General features: G+C 37.7%; 2 protein-coding genes across 2 annotated transcripts in view; both read left to right on the top strand.

Moving 5' to 3' along the window:
• Positions 1-13488: 13488 nt before the first annotated feature.
• Positions 13489-20034, top strand: part of SH3RF2 (SH3 domain containing ring finger 2) — a 166039-nt gene continuing 159493 nt past the window's right edge. The window contains exons 1-2 of the mRNA XM_074212696.1: positions 13489-13834; positions 15361-15888. Coding sequence (XP_074068797.1) covers positions 15508-15888 — 381 coding nt within the window. The 5' untranslated portion in view covers positions 13489-13834; positions 15361-15507. The remainder of the gene's footprint in view (positions 13835-15360; positions 15889-20034) is intronic.
• The window catches only part of LOC141506171 (mitochondrial import inner membrane translocase subunit TIM50-like), a 51131-nt gene continuing 46912 nt past the window's right edge, over positions 15816-20034 (top strand). Inside the window, 1 exon segment of the mRNA XM_074212697.1 lies at positions 15816-15888. The gene's annotated coding sequence lies outside the window, so the exon portion shown is untranslated.

The raw sequence follows: 20034 nt of genomic DNA, 5'->3' as shown, positions 1-20034 counted from the left end.
CTCAGTCAGTCACCAATACTCCAAATACCACCATCATAATTTTATTTTTTTAGGTTTAAGAGGTTATCCCCTATATTGCAAATAGCCCAGAAGAAATAATCATTCATATCAATTATGAATTCATTAAGTGATATTCTTTCCAAGCAGGTTTACATAAGGACATTAGGAAACTGAATGAAGTTAAGAAAGAAGAGACATTAAAAATTGGGATACCAATGACAAATGTGATCTCTTTTACAATTTGAGATCAAACTTGGAACATGGTGAATAACATGGCTCCCACTGACTTCTGATAACAGAAAATATTCTCCTATGCTCAGGGAGTATACTAGTAAATATTTACTAACTGGTTCTCCAAAAGCACACACTTTTAAATTGAATCTGTATAATTCAGATTTCCTCTATTACTTTCTTAAGTCTAGACTAGAAGTGTCAAGCATGGCCAACAATCCTAATGTTATCCACAATAGTTCCCAATGGGGCTCACATGTAATTGGTAAATAGTTGTCAAATTAGTAAAACTACAATAAAGTATATGTCACATTGCATTTAAAAGGTGAGTCAATATGCAGCTTGCAGGGATCCATATGTACTTTTTAATGACCCCTGCTTCTATTTGAGTTTGACACCACTGGTCAAGACCATCAATCACACAATAAATCAAGCCTGAATTTGTAGCATTTGTGGATTTCTGAGGTATAAATACTCATAATGAAAATTTAGCAATCAACTCTTTAGTAATAGGAACTGGCTCCAGCATACCCCTGCCTATACTTCTACACAGGCCTGGTTTGCATCAGCCTCTGACATCCAGTAGCTTTCTGATTCAGGTAAATCAATGTCTCCTCTTCAAAATCAGTTTTTTTATCTATAAAATGAGGGTGTTAGACTAAGTGAACTCTGTGGGCTCTCTGAGCTCTAAACCCATGATCCTATGATCCTTCTAGCTCTGAATTATTATTGGACTATAAAATTCAGTTGATTCCTTTCTGTACTTAGTCAAACTCAGCACAAGATCTATTTCTGTTTCTTGGAACTCTTCAAAACAAGAGGTAACAAATGAAAGGAAGGGATCAGGGCTGTAGGAAAGAAAACCAGTAGGCATAGGGCCACCTTAAAAAAAGATTAAGATAAAGATAAAGATAACTGAAAGAACATGGCACTATGTTTACAGCAGAAGGGGGAAAAAATCATAATTTGGAATTCTTCAAGAAAAAATAATAGGTTTGCCCTGAGTGACACTGGTGAGTGAGTAATCCATGCCAAACAATAACACTGGTAAGCTTTTGCATGTGAAGTTTAAAGACACAGGTAGAAACTTATGCTACTCACTTGTTCTGAAAGACAATCACAATGGAGGGTTTGTATGTTTGGTTAGTGGGTGGGTAGGAGGAGAAGCTGTTAATTTTAGATCTGTAATTTGTAGCAGCTCATTAACTGGCAGCAGTGCCAGAGCAGCCCTTATTTCTGCCATCCACCGAGAGGCACAGAGACACAGATAGACAGGAGATAGGAGAGGACGGAGAGAGAAGAAAAAGAAGATGGAGAGAAGGAAATAAATCAGTAAAAGGTTAATGATTTCCTTGGTGGTAAGAACTGCATTTCATACATTTAGAAAATACTGGGAGCAACAGGACTTTTTTATTAATCCCTAAACATCATAATTGTCTGTGAAATTCTTTCACATCACCTCCAACAATAAAATTCTTCCATAGCATTAACCACAATTGGGAAAATACTCTCTCCATAATAATCTATTCTCTACACAACTGCCAAATTGGACCATGTCATTCCTCTGCTCAGAAAGCTTCTATGGTTCCATAGGATAAATCACAAATTCTTCTTCTTGGCATTTGAATCCCTTTACAACCTCATTCTAGCCTGACTTTCCAAACTATCATGTTCACCAATGTCTTGAGTTCCTTATATACACAACTTTCTCCTTTCTCTGTATCTATGCAGACTGTCCCCTCACTTGGAAAGATCTCCACATCAGTCTCCATCTCTTGAAATCTCTAGCTTCACTCAGATCTCAAGTATTATCCCAATGGTTGTCTACCCTAATCTCTTCCCCTTCCCAATACTATTTGTTAGTATTCATCTTTACTCTTAGATTAATTTGTGTTCATCTATATCTATTTTGTATTGATTTATATCATAGGTGGTAAAAAATTAGGTGGTCCTCTAGGTATACTCATGATGGTGCTTTCAGAGCAAAAACTATCCTATCTGGTCCTTGCCTATTTTCTATAATCAACAAAGTGTTGAGGGCTGGCTCATAATTAATGAATTAACCAACCAGCTAGGAGTGTAGATATATATAATTGGGCCACCTGCTCAGTGGCTACGTCAGGAGAATCAGGTCTGTTGCAACTATTCACAAAGGCTGCAGTCTCCTTTACCACTCACCAGATGGTGATCCAACTACACATGAGTAACCTGCTCCCCTTTGGCCCCAGGATTCTTAATAGATCTAAAAGTGTGATCTAGAATATTATCCAAATTACCCTAAATAAAGAATTCCCTTTCTGTTCTGAGTCTCCATTTTCTCCATTTGGAACCTCCCCTTCTTAGTCACAACTATAGACATTGACAATTTACTTTTTTTCTTGGCCATTAGACTTATTGAAACAGACTTATTGAAATGGTAGTATATCAAAGCAAACCAAACTGGTGAAGAAATGAAACTGTTGTGTTTAATCTATTCTTTTTTCCCCCTCTCTTCTCCCCCACCCCCAATCTCCTCCCAGCTATTAGAATTGGGAAAGAATTAAGGTAAGAAAGTGTGGCAGCTAGGTGGGACAGTGGATAGGGTACCAGGCTTGGAATCAGACTCTTCTTCCTGAGTTCAAACCTTGTCTCAGACATGTACTGTGTGACCCTGAGCAAATCACTTAATCCTATTTACCTCAGTTTCCTCAATCTGTAAAAATGAGCTAGAGAAGGAAATGGAAAATCATTCTAATATGTTGGCCAATAAAACCCCAAATGGGGTCATGAAGACTCAAGACATATTGACTGAACAAAACAAAAAGGAGTTTGTGTTTTGCTTAATTAGCCCTGGAGGGTGGGGGGATTTGGAGTGTGGCACCATCTCCAATCTAGTCTCATAAAAACTGTACTGCTTATCTGACCCAGTCTTGTTCCTGACCATCTGAGTGACTTTTCTGTTCCAATCTTACTTCAATTCCTTCTGATCCTTACTCTACCTTTTTTTTTTGCTTACTTCAAGTCCAAAGTCATATAGTTCCTCTCCACTAGATTTACAGAATAGTTCTAACCCTCCTTTTGATTGTCACACTCAACCACAGGGGTTGGACAAGTAAGGTGCCTGCTCAGCTAGGCATCTCTTTTCTCTATAAGCTTATAAAATTCATGCCAGAAATTCTCTTCGGGGAAAAGGAAACAAAAACCAGAGGTCTCTGGAACATATACTCTTGGATACATTTCCTACTTCACTGGAAGATAGGGTTATAGATCTGGAGCTAGAAGGGACCTAAGCAGTCCAATTCACTTTCTTTATTGATGTGGAAACATGAGGTCCAGGAGAATTAAGTAATATAACCTAGGTCATACAGCAGCATGTCAATTTAGGTCTTCCTAGCAGCAGGTCCACTTCCTTATCCTCTACACCAGGTGTGTCAAACCTAGCCCATGAATATCATGTAGCCCACTGTGCCCAATTAAAAAGTAATTGGAGGGGCAGCTAAATGGTACAGTGGATAGAGCATCAGCCCTGGAGTCAGGAGGATCTGAGATCAAATCTGGAATCAGACACTTAATACATACTTAGCTGTGTAACCTTGGGCAAGTCACTTAACCCCATTGCCTTGCAAAAAAAAAAAACAAATAAAAAATAATTGGGAAATATTCAAAAATAAAAATAAAACAAAAATAATATTACACCTTAAAACTAAATTAATATGTGGCTTGCAAAGACCCTTTTATAAGAATTAGTGGAACCCCATTTCTATTTGAGTTTCTGCCTCATGCTTCACTGATCCAGTGCCCCCTCTTTCAGAACATATTAGAAATGCCTACTACACTTATCTGGGTATATATTTGCAGCTTTCATTCAAAGCAAATACCTTGAGAACAGAGACTATTTTCATTTTTATCTTTGTAACAATGTCTAGGCACACAGTATTCACTTAATTGAAACTCATTGAATTGCATTGAATTGAATCAAATTATGTGCCCGTTCACCTACAGTGTATAACCATCAGTGCCAGGTGAAGAAAAAAATGATACCCAAGGAATCAAGTTTAGAATCTAAGGGTCCTGTCATGGAAACTGTGCTAGCAGTATCAAATTGTGAACTAGTGATAGTTCAGGAATGCATTTGCAAGGCTAAGATACATAAACATAAACACACACACACACACACACACACACACACACACACACACATGTTGTCTAATTCAAGATGGTCTAGTATAAAGAGCAATGCTAGTCTAAAGAACTGGATTCAAGTTCCCATACTGCCTGTAGTTAACTGTGTAAACCTCTCTTAGACTTCCTTTTCTTTCTTTGTAAAATGTGGCTAGTTATAATTATTATAATAGTTATAATTATTCAGGCTAACTCACAGGGCTTTTGGAAATTATAGGAAAGTACTTTGGACATCGTAGAGCTGACACATTGTACAAATGTAAAGTATTATTATTCACTCATAGAGTATACAAAATAACTCTCTTCTATTGGCTCCCCTCTAAAACTACAGAAACTAAAGGAGAATGCATATTTAGCAGAGGATGAGATCACCCCAATCCAAGGGTGGAAAACTTGCACTACAAAACTTGCTGTGCTTTCAAAAATGACACCAATCATTTCATTTGGTTTGCCCCTCCCTTCCAAAAGCCACAGTCCTTCACCCCCCCACACACACACCCCCTTCCTTGTAGGAGTGGGAAGACAAGTTCTTACCGATATAGACATGTTTGTTCTCTTCCCAATAATTGAATATTCACCCTGTTTTCCGGACAAGTAAAGCCTTTTGTGGGTAATGGTGCCAAGATGGGGATTGCCAGCTGAAGTGCTAGCCAAAGTTGAAGAGGGATTACTATAATGGTATGTAGGGTTCTAATCAGCTCCCCATACATAACACACACACCCTTTAGGTTGGCTTAGAATTTTCAAACTACCTTTCATGTCAATGTCTTAATTAATACACATTGTATATTAGATATTAAATAAGCCCTCTAAAGGTTAGGTGCAAAAAAAGGTAGATTTGAAACTGCACTTTCTTTGCTAAATACAGTTCTTTCCCCCAGCTATCACTTTGAAATCAAGAAATATTTTTAAACTTTCATAAGTTTTATTAATACCATTCACTTTTATATCAAAGTCATTCTCAGCACTAACCTAGTCATCAGTATTGAATTATTTCTACCATACAACCAAGAAAAACAGTTAAGCAAGACTAATCAATATCAGAAAGTATATATTATATTCTGTACCTGTAATCACTCCTCTCCACCCTCTCTGAAGAAGAGAAAGATATTTTTCATTATCTGCTCTCCAAGACTAAAATTAATCCTAAGACTAATTAGTCCTAGACCTAGAGCTAGAAGGAAACTTCAGAGGCTATCTGAGGGGAATACAGGCTCTGAGCTGGGATCAAACCATCACTGTGTGTTTTATTTCTTTCCTGATTTACTTTTTAAGTAACAGACTTCTTGAAAGTTTGATATAAAAATAATGGGGAATGGGGGGAGAGTAGAAATATTGTCAGAGCCAAATGATCCAAAAAATACCTACCAATTACTTTAAATTATTATTATTAATTTCCTCCATTGGTAGCACAACAATTCATTGAGATAAATTCTGACAATTCTCACTCAATACATTACTCCAATCCAAAAGATCAGTATCATCTAGTGCATTCTTACTTAGGTGCAGAAGGAACCTAAACTCCCAAGTTGGTCCTAAGATTTTACCCATGCAGGGTTTTTTTAAACTAGAGTTAACCAAAAGTCAAGTTTAATGTTTGAAGACCTATTTCAGTGTAAAACAATCCCTAGACATTTACATTTGTTCAGATCTTCGGCCCTGAGGCTTATGGATAGGGAATCATTATTTTTTCTCAATTCTTAATCTCAAGATGTAAAATGGGGAAGGGAAAAGACATCTGAACTATCAGTCCACATTCAGTCTACCTATTGCTAATTGCCACCAAGTGAAATGATGTAAATGGAAAAGCCAGATATGTGGCAGTACATATATATATATATATTTGTGTGTGTGTGTGTGTGTGTGTGTGTGCGTGCATGTGTGTGTGTGTGTGTGTGTGTGTGTGTGTGTATTTCTAGGATTCCACACAGTAAGAAATTGGGAAAGGAAAAAAAATAATGATGATTCTTGCTATTTATGAGATTTTCCATGTATTATTAAGAACTCAAAGGAGTTTTTGCTGCTTTTTCTTTTACCAAATTTATTTCTTGGTCTTTATTTAGACTGTTGACACCTTGCATTATTTCAGCTTCAAAGGAAAATGTTTTTTCCCCTGTTTCTCATCAATTCCCATTTTATCCCCCTTCATAGACGAATCTGATATTATTGTGTGAAAGTTTCTTTGTGACCAAAGGTGATCCTATACTGTTGGGTCAGAGCTGAATGTTACTGGACATAAAGATCTAGAAAGAAAATGCAAAAGGGTAAAGTCAATATTGCCTAATGTCAATGAAAAAATATTATATATTAAATATATTAAAATTATTATATTATATATTAAAATATTGTATATTAAATGTTCATTGTACCCTATAATTCAAGTGTATCCCCTAATTTAAAGAAATATTCACTCTTTCTGTCTCTTCAAATTACTAAAATCTTTCATAAGACAGAACCTTGAGAGGGGTTTCCTGTCAAGGAACCCTTTGAACTGAATATGCTAATTAGAGGGTAAAAAGGAAATCAGGGTACACTAAATATTGGGTACATTGGTGGAAGATATGAAAGGAAAGTTGAAAGGATACAGAATTTTTTGTTCCAGGAAAAGGAGAAGGGAATACAGGTAGCAAAATGGGGAATTGACTGGAGAGGTTAATTAGGATTCCAAAATCAAATAGATGACTCTAATTGCAGGCTTGACCACTGGCCCACAGCCAATAAGAAGTCACAAAGGACAGAAGAATACAATTCTGGAAGAAATAATAAATAGAAGGCACATTTGGACAACCAAATCTACCAGAAAGTGAAGTGTGACAGGAATTTTAGCAGACAACACAATTTTGATTTGAGGGGAAAGAATAGTAAAAATGGTGAAGCATTTACCACATGCATATTCAGTATTCTCCTAAAGGATATCCCTATGGAATGAGAAATCTATCACTTCTGTAAGGCATTTAGGAGGAAGAACATTTTACAACTTTCTTATTTGAGCAAATTTGTAGGATTACAAGTTACTCAACAACTTAGTCAAATCATTGCTTTTGCAGGGACTTGTCCAGAACTATATAAGACTTAGGGTTGCATCCTGCCAGTGATTTGGGGTAAAACACCTCCTTATTTCATCAGGAAGGAAGTATCAGAATAAAAAAGTGGGAAGACAAGAGGACAAAATGACAGCTCTTTTCTTTGGTAAGAAACAGTAATCATTTATGGCTTAGCCACAACTCATAGCAGCTTAAGTAGTTTTATCACTGATTTTAAAAGATGGTCATCTTGTACTTAACTATAATAAATATGCTAATAATGGTATATATCTCAACTCATCTAGCTTCAATTATTTACTATTCTGTAATTAATAAATGCTACATTTCAACATGTAATACTTTGTTTCCTCTCTACTCATATAAGACTAAAGACTGTGAATGTAATAGGCAAACTAAGCAACTAATCTGCCTACTATGAAATAATAATAGCAAAAACCATATTTCTCTAAAGAGAGAAGGAAAAATCACACCCATTGGGCTTCCTTTCCAGAAGGAAGTTAGGAGCTGTGGAATGAAGGGGAAATTCTGTTCTGGGACTTAGAAACCATCTGAGAAATTTATTGTAGTTTTCCTCCCTGACTCTTAGCTATCACATGCTTTCTTTCTGGGTTGTATGGCCCAAACAATTATCAATATAGGAAAAGCCAAATAGTTACTTGATTTGCTTCATCCTCAGAGTTCCTAGGTTAGAGTGGTCAGAGGGAATGGAGAGAGAGAGGTCATGTCTCATTGCTAGTACTAGTCTCCAGGATCCAGGTGGGTCCCTGGTTTTTCCCAGGTCAGAAATTCCCAGGAAGTTCAGAATGGCTCTGAGTCTTCTCCAAGAGTATATGAAACAGGGACCAGCTAGGTGGCACAGTGGATAGAGCACCAGGACTGGAATTGGGATGACCTGAGTTCAAATCCAAAGTCAGACACTTAAGAATTACCTGGGTGACCCTAGGCAAGTCACTTAATTAATCCCAATACCTTGCAAGAGAGAGAGAGAGAGAGAGAGAGAGAGAGAGAGAGAGAGAGAATAGGACATATCCTTCAATTATGTTCCAAATATGAGATCTCTAGAAGGAATCTCAGAACCAACCAAATTCTGGAAAGGTGCCAAGTTAAACAATTGAATTTGTTGCATTTGACTCTTTAATGCTTCGTACATTAATCCAGATATTCAGCAAATATTTCAAAGCACCTACTGTATACAGAGTCCTATTCTGTGGGAGAGAGGAAGAAGCAAAGTTTAGGAAAGAAATGGTCTCTGTTCTCCTGGAACTTGCCTGTATTAGAAGGTAATTACTCATTCCACAACCCTCTTTTCTTTCAGTTAAGGTGCCAAATGTGACCTAACATTGTTAGAAAATAAAACTGCAAACTTGAGTAAGCAGGAAATAATCAACATGCATCATTAAAAGCCTAATGTGTATTTAGTATTGTCCAAGGCATTACCATTAGATATAAGAGAAATAAAAAAAAAGATATAAGAGAAATAGAAAACAAACACTTACCTTTGTGACATATATATATATATATATATATATATATATAAAACACAGTTAAGTAAAAAGAACAGGTATTATGATGAGCACAATATTCAAAACAGACAATTTAGAGAACAATTAGTTATAATATAAAATGTTTTTTGATTTTTTCCAAAAAGTTAGGTAAATTAGTGGGGGTGGGGGGAGAAATTCTTCCTTCATGTGGGGAAGTAGGATTAGTTAACTAATGAATTAAATCTCTATTAGATTGCTCCATTAAAGCAATCATCCTTAGCATTTAGCACATAATCTGGCACTTAGTAGGTCCTTAAAGGTATTTGGGCAGCTAAGTGGTAAAGTAGATAGAGTGCCAGACCCAAAGTTAGGAAGATTCATTTTCCTTTAGTTCAAATTTGACCTCAGACACTTACTAGCTATGTGACCCTGGGACAAAATCACTTAACCTTGTTTGTCTCAGGCTCCTCAGCTATAAAATAAGCTGGTGAAAAACATGACAATTCACCTCTGTACCTTTGCTAAGAAAAACCCAAATAGGGGCAGCTAGGTGGCACAGTGGATAGAGCACCGGCCCTGGAGTCAGGAGTAGCTGGGTTCAAATACGAACACTAATTACCTAGCTGTGTGGCCTTGGGCAAGCCACTTAACCCCATTGCCTTGCAAAAACTAAAAAAAAAAAACCCCAAATGCTTTTTCTTTTACCAAATTTCTTCTCAGGGATCACAGAGAGTCAGACATAACTGGAAAAAGTTATTAAATAAAAAGGAATTAAAAAGTCTTTAGAGGCAGGTGAAAGAGATGACCATAAATGCTTACTTGAAGCTTAACATAAAAAAATAAATAAAATCTTGGTAATTGGCACCGTCACTTGCAGGCAAATAAAATAGAAAAAATGAAAATAGTTTTGAGATTTTATCCTCTCAGATTCAAAAATCATTGCAGACAGCAACTGCAACCATGAAATTAAAAAAAAAACATTCGGTTCTTGGAAGGAAAGATATGACAAATCTGGACAGAATACTAAAAAGGCAGATAGATATTACCTTGTCATAAAAGTCAATATTGTCAAAGCTATGGTTTTTCCAGTAGCAATGTAGGGCTGTGAAAGCTGAACAAAAAGAAAAGCTGAGAATTGATGCTTTGAATTGTGATGCTGGAGATGACTTTTGAGAGTCCCTTGGAAAGCAAGGAAATCAAATCAGTTAAAACTTTTAAAAACAATAGGAGGCAGCTGGCACAGTGGATAGGGCACTGGCCTTGGAGTCATGAGTACCTGAGTTCAAATTTGACTTCAAACACTCAACGCCTACTAGTTGTGTGGCTTTGGGCAAGTCACTTAACCCCATTGCTTCACAAAAACCAAAAAAAGCTTAAAAACAATTCAGACTATTCACTGGAAGGTCAGTCACTGACCTGAAGCTTTTAAAAATTTTAGCCATCCAATGAGAAGACAGAATTCATTGGAAAAGACTCTGGTGTGGGGTAAGAAAAACAAAAGGGGTCAGCTGAGGATGATATAGAAAAATATTGTCATGAAAACAACAAGCATGAACCTGGTCTGACTTGGAGTGATAGTTGAGGATAGAATGATATGGCATGCTATATAGTCAATGAGTTCATGGAGAGTGACAACAAATGTTTATTAATTGATTGTCTAAATGACGTCTAAGGTCCATTCTAAGCTCTGAGGTTCTTTGATTCTAAGATTCTGTAATTGTATGATCATCATGGACTTAACTAATTATACATATTTGACTGTTTTGGCTGTGGGGAGAGGAAGCTGAAACATTAAAAAAAAAAACAACTAAAGACCAATCAGGAATGAATATAAAATATGCCTGAGATTATAAAGACTAATGTATTAAAATTCAAATTTGACTACAACTTTTCAGGAACCTGCCTTCTACATAAAATAAGGTATATTTCTAAATATAAACAGTGGATACAAATAGTTCATTCATATTTTAAGTATAATAAATACAGTCAATATTACCTGTACAAACACAACTGCTGACAATAGGTTAAATGTACAGTGGGAAAAAGAAAAAAGGTAGAAGCCTGGAGTCTAAGGAGGATCTCTTTGCTTTTTTTTATTTGTTAATTTGTTTATATGATTTAAATATTTATCTGAACTGCTTCCAAGCATTTTAAGAAGACTAGGGGTAAATCCTGAATTAGTACTATCAGTCTGCCTCAGAAGATAAAGGATCAACAAACAAACAGAATTCCCTCCAAAGTTTCAGTTAGAGTTAGTCAGCCATACAATATACTAGACAGTGTTCTAGATGACATATTCTAAAAGACTTTGGGAAGACACACTGCTTTCCCTGAATGAGCTACACTGGTCTGGCACCAATCTCTGAAATTCCACTATTAACAGTTCATTTCTTTGGGTAGATCATTGGTTCCCTCTTTTGAAATGTAAATAATTCCAGCACTGGCATTATTAATTAAATCCTTTCCTAATAAAGGATACTAATATTGTTAATAATAATTAATAAGCATCTTATTATTTATCTGTTAATTTCTTCAGTGAAAGCATGAAAACAATCCTGTATAGGGCAAGTGCTGCTGAAAAAGACAATAAGGATGGAACTGAGGGAGATGAGGGAGAGGAGAAGGAAGAAACCTCACATACTTCACAATTTTGCCTCTGACTTGCCCTGGCATTTTGTGTATACAAAGTAAGTTTTGCATATGTATGTGAAAATGTACATCTGTGCATATGTTTCTGCTTAGCACAGTATCTGGCATGTTGTTGCTGTTCAGTTATTTCAGTTGTGTTGGATTCTTTGTGATCCCATTTAGTGTTTCCTTGACAAAGAGACTGGATTGGTTTGCCATTTCTTCCAGGTCACATTTGAACTCAAGAAGATGAACCTTCATGACTTTAGCGTCCACCCTGTACTCAATTTAATTAACAACTAGCCTGGCACATGGTGCTTAATAAATATTTATTGGCTGCATGTCCTGCCTCTGATGAATATGACCCTGGATAAGTTATTTAACCTTTGAATAACCAGGTCACTTTCTAAGACCATAAATTGCAGAGAAGGTGTCAATCTTCAATAGCAGAGGAAATTCTACACCCAGAAGAGGAAGATCTCCTGCTCCGATAAAAAAAAAATAATATGGCACAGGAGATGGAGGAACAGCCTAGGAACCAGACAGTGAGGCAAGTCTTGACTCTGTTATATCCTAGCTCTATGATTTTGAGACAAATCATTTAACCTATCAATACCCCCAGGCAATTCTCTAAGATTATACATTAATGGAGGGAGTTTTCTCCCTGGGACCTTCCTTACCCTAATGAAATCACTATTCTGGTAGTATTTCCTTTCCCAAAATGTTTGCATTTGTGTTATAGGCTATCAAATTTTGTTGAATTGAAGTTTGGAGGGGCAGCTAGGTGAAGAAATGAATAGAGCACCAGCCCTGGAGTCAGGAGGACCAGCCCCAGACACTTAATAATTGCCTAGTAGTGTGACCTTGAGCAAGTCATTTAACCCCATTGCCTTAAATAAAATTTTTAAAAATTAAAAAAAACTGAAGAGGGAGGGGGAGAGCAAGAGTAGCTTACATTTTCCACTAAAACAAAAATCAATGTTCATGGACACTTTCCAAAAAATTCATTTGGGCAAGGAAGCTATCAGACAGATTGGGGAGGTTGGGGAAGAGGAACAGGTTATAACAGGAGGTGTGTGTGTGTGTATAAAAATGTGCAGGAATTTACAAAATTGAATGGAAAAATCTCTCAAATTTGGTTAACTATGAAGTAAAATGTTAAGGCAGCTAGATAGTACAGTGGATAATGAAAACGAAAACTCATTTTAATGAGTTCAAATTCAGCTTCAGACAGTTACTAGCTGTGTGACCCAGTGCAAGTCACTTAACTTTGCCTCGATTTCCCTATCTACAAAATGACCTGGAGAAGGAAATGGCAAACCCACTCTAATATTTTTGCCAAGAAAACCCCAAAATAGGGTTCCAGAGAGTTGGACACAACTCAACAACAAAAAAGTTAACCACACACGCAAAAAAAAAGTTCTTTTCAGAAATATTCGGGTAATTTCTGTTCAACCCCTTACCCAAAATACATCTTCTTTTGGGTGAGTAATTTTCAGAACAACATTGGGTTAAGTTTGAAAAACAAAACAAATATCTACTTCATTCTAGTTTGTTTTTTATCTGCAGGGGCTTATCTTAATGTACTTTCCAAAACAACGGAAGAGTTACAATTCCTATGTTCCCAGAGAATGTAATATGTGGGAAGCACTGAGCTGGAAGGAAGTAAAGACAAGAAGGACCTAGTCCCCTATTATCATTAATTAGTAACCCGGGACTAGTCACTTTACCTTTTTTGGGCCTTTCATCAGGAAATGAAAGTATTACTTAAGGTTACCTCTAACGCAATTATGTGATGGGTCAGATCCTTGACGTGCGTTTAATGCTTTTTAAAGTAGGGATTGGGAGAGCGTAGGGGGTTGTTCCCAGGAAACCCTCACGAGGGTTGGATGAAAGGAATGATGTTGACTCTGCCTGATAACGACAGAGGCGAGTTTCAACTTCTTAGACAGGGGAATGAACATGCAAGCCGTCCACGTGCTTGTCCCGGGGGTTCGCTCTTATTTACACCCTCCTAATCATCTTCCCCAATCTCGCCTTTTCCCAGAAATAAGCTGGGCGGGATAAACAATGGGTTCTGCCGCAGGGAGTGTACTTCCTCCAGAAACCTGTCGAGCGCCTGCAGCCTGGCGGCGAAAGCGTTAACAGAGTGGCATGAGTAAGCCGAGCTGTCCAAATGACTAACAGACATAGTTGTTAAAGTTTTCAAGGAGGCTGCAGCTTGGGGAGAAGCCGGGAGACACTTGGGCTGAGCGCTGGCAGAGCTGCAAAGGGCAGTGGCGTGAGGTTAGTGGCCGCACCGGCTGGGGACGGACACGGTGTGGGAGAGAGCCAGAAGCCTGGGGTCTTGGAGGGAGGGGGATGCCCGGAGCCATGTCTCTGCTGGCCAGAACCCTTGCTTTGCCTCCTCCCAGGAGTTACTGGGTCCGCACCAGCGCTGAAGCCTGGCTCCGGGGCTAGGGGAGCAGCGCTGGACTTTTCGGAGTTGGGAATGGCCATTGCACCCATCGGAAGGGAGGAGAGGATTTCTGAGACTTGGGATACTGACTTTGAGAACTTTTCAATACACACACCCACACTCTACAAACACACACACACACACACACACACACACACACATCCATACAAAAACACACACCTGTAAACTCTGGACGCGGCTAGCTGTGGCCGCAGTCCAGAATTCCTTTATGTTTCGGTTTAAAACTCAGAACAGTTGTCAAAGTAGCTAAACAGGTTCAGTTACTTTACATTGTGGGAGGAATATTGCCTTCTGGGACAAAATTAGATAATCATGGTAAGTAAGCAGTGAGGCTTAAAGTGACCATTTTGCAACTAACTGGGTGTAAAACTTATTGAAATAGGTTGCTAAGTGAAAGATTTCCTATGCATTGAAATCTAGTACAAGAAACGTATTTAAAAGATGCTAACCTTACTTTTGCATAGTACATTCTTTTCTAATTAATGGGGGGGGGGGGTTCTGAAGGACAGACTGGAGATACTCTGGATGTGGAAACTTCCTTTACTGGTGTAGATTGGCAGTTTGTCGGTAGTTTAGTTTTACAAGTAGCCTTTCCTGATTCTTCATTTACTAGTGCACTTCTCCAGGTTATTTTTTACTCCTTTGCCTACCCCAATTGAATTCGATGTGACTATGGTCACAAAGCAAGTTTATAGCCAAAGCAGAATTGCCTGACTCTAAAGTTGTCCCACTATCAACTAGAGTCTCTTTTTCTTTAGGTTTTTCCAAGGTAAATGGGGTTAAGTGGCCTGCCCAAGGCCACACAGCTAGGCAATTATTAAGTGTCTGAGACCGGATTTGAGCTCAGGTACTGCTGAGGGGCTCTATCCACTGCACCACCCAGCCGCCCCTAGAGCCTCTTTTAATCAAACCTATGCCTAGGAAAAATGAGGAAAGTCACAGATTCATATGCTCCAGGAGGTTTTGATTATGATTTGAGTTAAAGTTTTCAAAATTGAGACTAAGACAGGTTTGTACTTCTCATCCCTCCCCTAACTTCCATTTGCAGGGAGTGATTAGGATAGCCACTTCATTGTGAATTAGTCACATTAGATTTTAGCTTTCCCTCCAAAACTCTTGTTACTTGTCCCTGTTGAAAGGCCCCCTGTGATTGCTGCAGCAGGTTTGAAAGGCAATGCTGTACCTGCTACTACTGAATCACAATGACTCACTTGAAACTTGGATGTAGGAACAAAGTACACACTTGCACATTGCCTTTTGAGGCTCTGCTTCACAATGTAGGTGGGATACATTTCAAAGCAGTCACATTTTTTTGTCTTCTCTTTTTCTTCAGAAAGTCAAGTTCTCTGAAATTCAGGACCCAGCTGGTGTTCTCCAGAGGACAGCTCTGACCTGCTCCCCCCATCCCCCACTCTTGCCTCAGGTCACCTTACCATGTGGACTCTGTCCATTCAGGCCAGGATTGGAGTTTTAAAATAAGATGGATGATTTGGCGTTACTTGATCTTCTGGAGTGTCCCGTGTGTTTTGAAAAACTCGATGTCACAGCCAAAGTTCTCCCCTGCCAGCACACCTTTTGTAAACCATGTCTACAGAGGATATTCAAAGCACGCAAGGAATTGAGGTGCCCAGAATGCAGAACCCCTGTCTTCTGCGGCATTGAGGAACTCCCAGCTAACTTGCTCTTGGTACGTCTCCTGGATGGCGTCCGATCAGGTCAGAACATGGTGAGAGTGGGCTCTATCCGAAGACCTGGTGTATTGACCTCTCAGGAGCCAAGCAGGAAAACCAGAACAGATCCCAGAGGTTCACAGCCCAGTCCGTACCGACTGACTCCCAATGTCCGAATCCACATGGATGGGGTAAGAAAGTATCTGTTGATTGTGTATCACATCCAAGACTGGATTGTTAGATACAAATGGTTAGGAAGTGCTTCATATTGATTAAGTCTTCACATCTCATAAAATTTCTGACATCAGTGAACTTGCTTACTATTTATTATTTTGTGATTAATCCAAGTTCAAAACCAGTCTCAGATACCTACTAGTCGTATAACCCTAGACAAGTCCACTTAACTTTTGCTGCCTCTTTCCTCATCTATTAAATAGGGCAATAATGGCATCTAACTACCAAGGTTGTAGCAAAGATAAAATGAGATGATATTTGTAAAGGATTTTACAGACCTTGAAGCTCTATATAAATGTTGCTGTTGCTGTTATCTTTTTATGCTTAACTGTGCAACTTGGTGAAATCCTAAGTATCTCCAAACATTTAAAACCAGTCTAGGAACTCTTCTTTTATGTGCCCAGGTCTAGGATATTTATATAGATTTCCGGTTTTCCCAGGTTCTACTCTAGGAAGTACTAGAGATAGATTTTTGTAAGCGATATTTTAAAAATATTTTTCACCATTACTCTTAAGGAATCAAACCAATAAGTGAGGAAATATAACTTTTTTTTTAAAAAGGGGCACACTTTAAAACTTTTGTTTTCAAGCCTCATGAAAGTTTTTAGATTCAGATCTATTTAGGTAATTGGCCCAATCTATTTGTCATAATATTCAATTGTGACAATATTTATTCATAATTTGATAAAAAGCTATCAAGAAACTCAGATCTTAGAGATGAGGCAAGTAAAGTATGGGAGAGTAGATTTATTGATTTACCCCACCATGCTGTGCCTTGAGCTGGAGATAAGAAACACTGGGTTTAAATTTGACCCTCAGATATTTAGTAGATATATGACCCAGGGTAAGTCACTTAACCTCTTTGTCTCAGTGCCTTCTTCTGTAGATTTGGGGTGATAATAACACCAACTTAAGGGTTTTGTGAGGATGAAATCAGTTAGCATGTTAAGCAGTTTATAAAACTTAAAACACCATATAAAGACTATTATTATAATGATTATTACTAATATAACAGATGAGTATTACATTGGGAATTTTCATACTATTCATAAAAGACACATTGCTGACTATCATTAAAAAAGCTAGAAATATTAATGTTCCACAAAGTTCTGTAGATTTAAAAGTCTTCTTATGCTATAAGCATGCGTTTTTTGTCAGTCTGGTGACCTTATCCTAATTTTATGTTATTCTTGCATATTTCTTATCTCAGGATATTTTATAAAGGGCTCGTCTTCATAAAAAGGAGTGTGCCATTATGAATTAACAGGAATATTTACAGTTTTACCCCTGAGCTTAACATTCTGAAGTTTCTTCTGATGTAGACCCAGGGACTGAGGCCATCTCACATGATAGCTGATTTCCTTGTCCTAATTAGAAAACAAGAATGCAAGAACAGACTAAGCAGCTGCAAAATAATGAAAGCAAGTGAGTTTTAATAACAGCAACACAGTCAATCACGACTTGGTACTTTAGTGGGCAAGCTGGGGGAGAGTAGGGAGGTGGTTTTCCTCAGGCAACTTATTTCACTGAATCTCTGGAGAGCTAATATTTACCACCCAGTCTTAAGAAGCTGTGGGGAGAAAAAAGGGAGTCCTCTCAGAATCTAGTTTGGTTTTATTTAATTTCTCTGTACCACCCTTTGTGGTAGTTAGGAATGTAAAATTTCATAAATGAAAGCAGGAAGAGTGGAAAATTCTTTAGTTGTGGACTTAAGTGAATATTTATGTGTATTAACACACATATTGCTAATAACTGCCTGCCTTCCCCTCCCCCCACAAAGTGATGGCACAGACAAAGCTTAGAACTCATGAATGGGGGGTGGGCAGGAAGGGGAGAGAAATGGAAAAGGGGAAGGGCATGTATTAATCAAGCATACCGTATTTATGGAGTGATTGTCTCTCTTAGGTTTATACAAATCCATTGTCAAACCCTAACCACATCCAGGTGTCACCACCTCCAAAAGTTTAAGTGACTGTCTTCATAGTAGCCTACCATGATTTTGGGCAACTAGGTGGCTCCTTGGATAGAGCACTGGAACTAGACTCAAGGAGAGTTCAAATGTGATCTCAAACACTTAGCTGCATCTTTCCTTGGTCAAGTCACTTAACATTGTCTGTCTCAGTTTCCACATCTGTAAAATAAGCTGGAGAAGGAAATGGCAAATCACTTCAGTATATTTGTCAAGAAAACCCAAATGGGGTCTCTAAAGAGTCAGACACAACTGAATAGAAACAAATGTTTATTGAATCGAATAGGTGAGGGTAGTCAACAGTCAGCTGCTTGTTTTGGATAAAGAACTTGGTGTTTTTGAAGCTCCAGCATTTTTCTCTTAAAGGATCAGGTATTCAGACCTCAGAAGTTATTTAGCACAACACCCTAATATACAGTTGAAGCAAATTTTAAAAAGCCCTGATGTTAAATGACTTGTCCAAAATCATACAGATAGTAACAGATCCAAACCAAGATCCTCTTGACTCCAAGTCCAGTCCTGTCTGCATAATATCTCGAGAGAATGAAATGTAAACTAAGGTATCAGAAGTCAATATTTTCATCTGCTTCTGCAATATTTCTGGAGTAAATCATGGTTGTTGTAGCAATTGTTCAGTTGCACCTAACTCTTCATGATCCCATTTGGGTCTATCCACTCTATTCAAAGTCAAATCACTGTCAGCTACCTGCCCCCAAATTTTGTAAGCACCTACTATATCCAGGAACTGCACTAAGTCCTTGGTACTCAAAAAGAAGCAAAAGATAGTCCCTTTTTTCAAGCTGCTTATAATCAATCTAATAGGGGGAGACAACATGCAATCACATTTGTTCAAAGCAATTTGTACAGGATAAAAAAAGAAATAATTGAAATTGAGAGAGTTTAGAAGAATTGAAATTAGAGAAAGTTTTCTGTGGAAGAGGGATTTTATATGAACTTTTTTTTATTATGACACTGGAATTCCTTAGCCAGTGGTTGTAATGTCAGAAAAGAATGTTAATAACTATAGGAAGAGAGATTTAGAGTTTTAAAGGTTTTTAAAGTTCACAGGATCATAGATCTAGAGGTTGAAAGAATCTCAGAAGCTATCTAGTCCAATCATCTCATTTTACAGTTGAGAAATTAAGACCTTGAGAAGTCAAATGACTTATCCAAGGTCACATAGGAGTCCGCTGGCTAAGGAATGCCCATCATAAATTTAAAAAAATGTTCATATAAAATCCCTCTGTCCTTTGTGATCTTGGGCAAGTCATTTTTCTCAAGTGTAAAAGTGTGAAATGGTGATGGTGACTGAACCACCACTAATTTCTGTCACAAAAATGAAACCAAAAAATGAATTGTCAGCTAGAACCAATTTAGTAACTGAGATCAACAGAGCTTGTTTACTGTGAGGTAGCCCTGCCTCACATAAATCTGACTTCTGATCCTTCCCATTTCTGCACCTGATTAATTCTGTCTTAGATCTCTCCTCCATTTCTTGATGTTTTAGATCTTGACTTCTCAACAGGGGATAAGCACAAACTTGTACTTGGCATTGTGCTCTGCTATCATTCTTCAACTTGCTTCTACTACCAAAAATAGGCACCGTTCTTATAAGCTTGAAAAATAACAGTGAATCTGCCCCATGATTAGAACAGAAAAATGAGAGTAATGTAGGAATCAGAACATTGCTCTGACACGCTAAAGGTGCAAAACTTAATTTCCAATGCATCTTGAGTTACTAGAGACCAAATGCCTTAGTTTACTCAGCCATAAAATGACACTAATACTTAGCACCTGCTTTTCTCTAGGATGTTAACAAAGATTATCTTTATTATATTCTGGTGTCTCTTTAGAAGACATACCACTTAAATATCAAGTGTTATCATTATTATTTTTAAGATGCTTTGTGCCCTTAGGTGAGTTACTTAGCTTCCCTGAATCTCAATTTACCTCTCTGTAAAAGGGTACAAGACATAATAAAAACAGAGAGGTGTTGTGAGGCTTGATTAATTAATGTTTGCAAAACACTTTTAGAGTCTTAGATGAAATCTTACATGATTATTATCATTATTACTATTATTATTGACCATTTATTGGGCACTACCAGTGCATGAAGCATTCTATAAAATTTACT

The sequence above is a fragment of the Macrotis lagotis genome, chromosome 1 (genome assembly GCF_037893015.1).
Source record: "Macrotis lagotis isolate mMagLag1 chromosome 1, bilby.v1.9.chrom.fasta, whole genome shotgun sequence".
NCBI lineage: Eukaryota > Metazoa > Chordata > Mammalia > Peramelemorphia > Peramelidae > Macrotis > Macrotis lagotis.
Note: the sequence above shows the minus strand (reverse complement) of the source record. Positions and strands in the feature narration are given on the sequence as shown.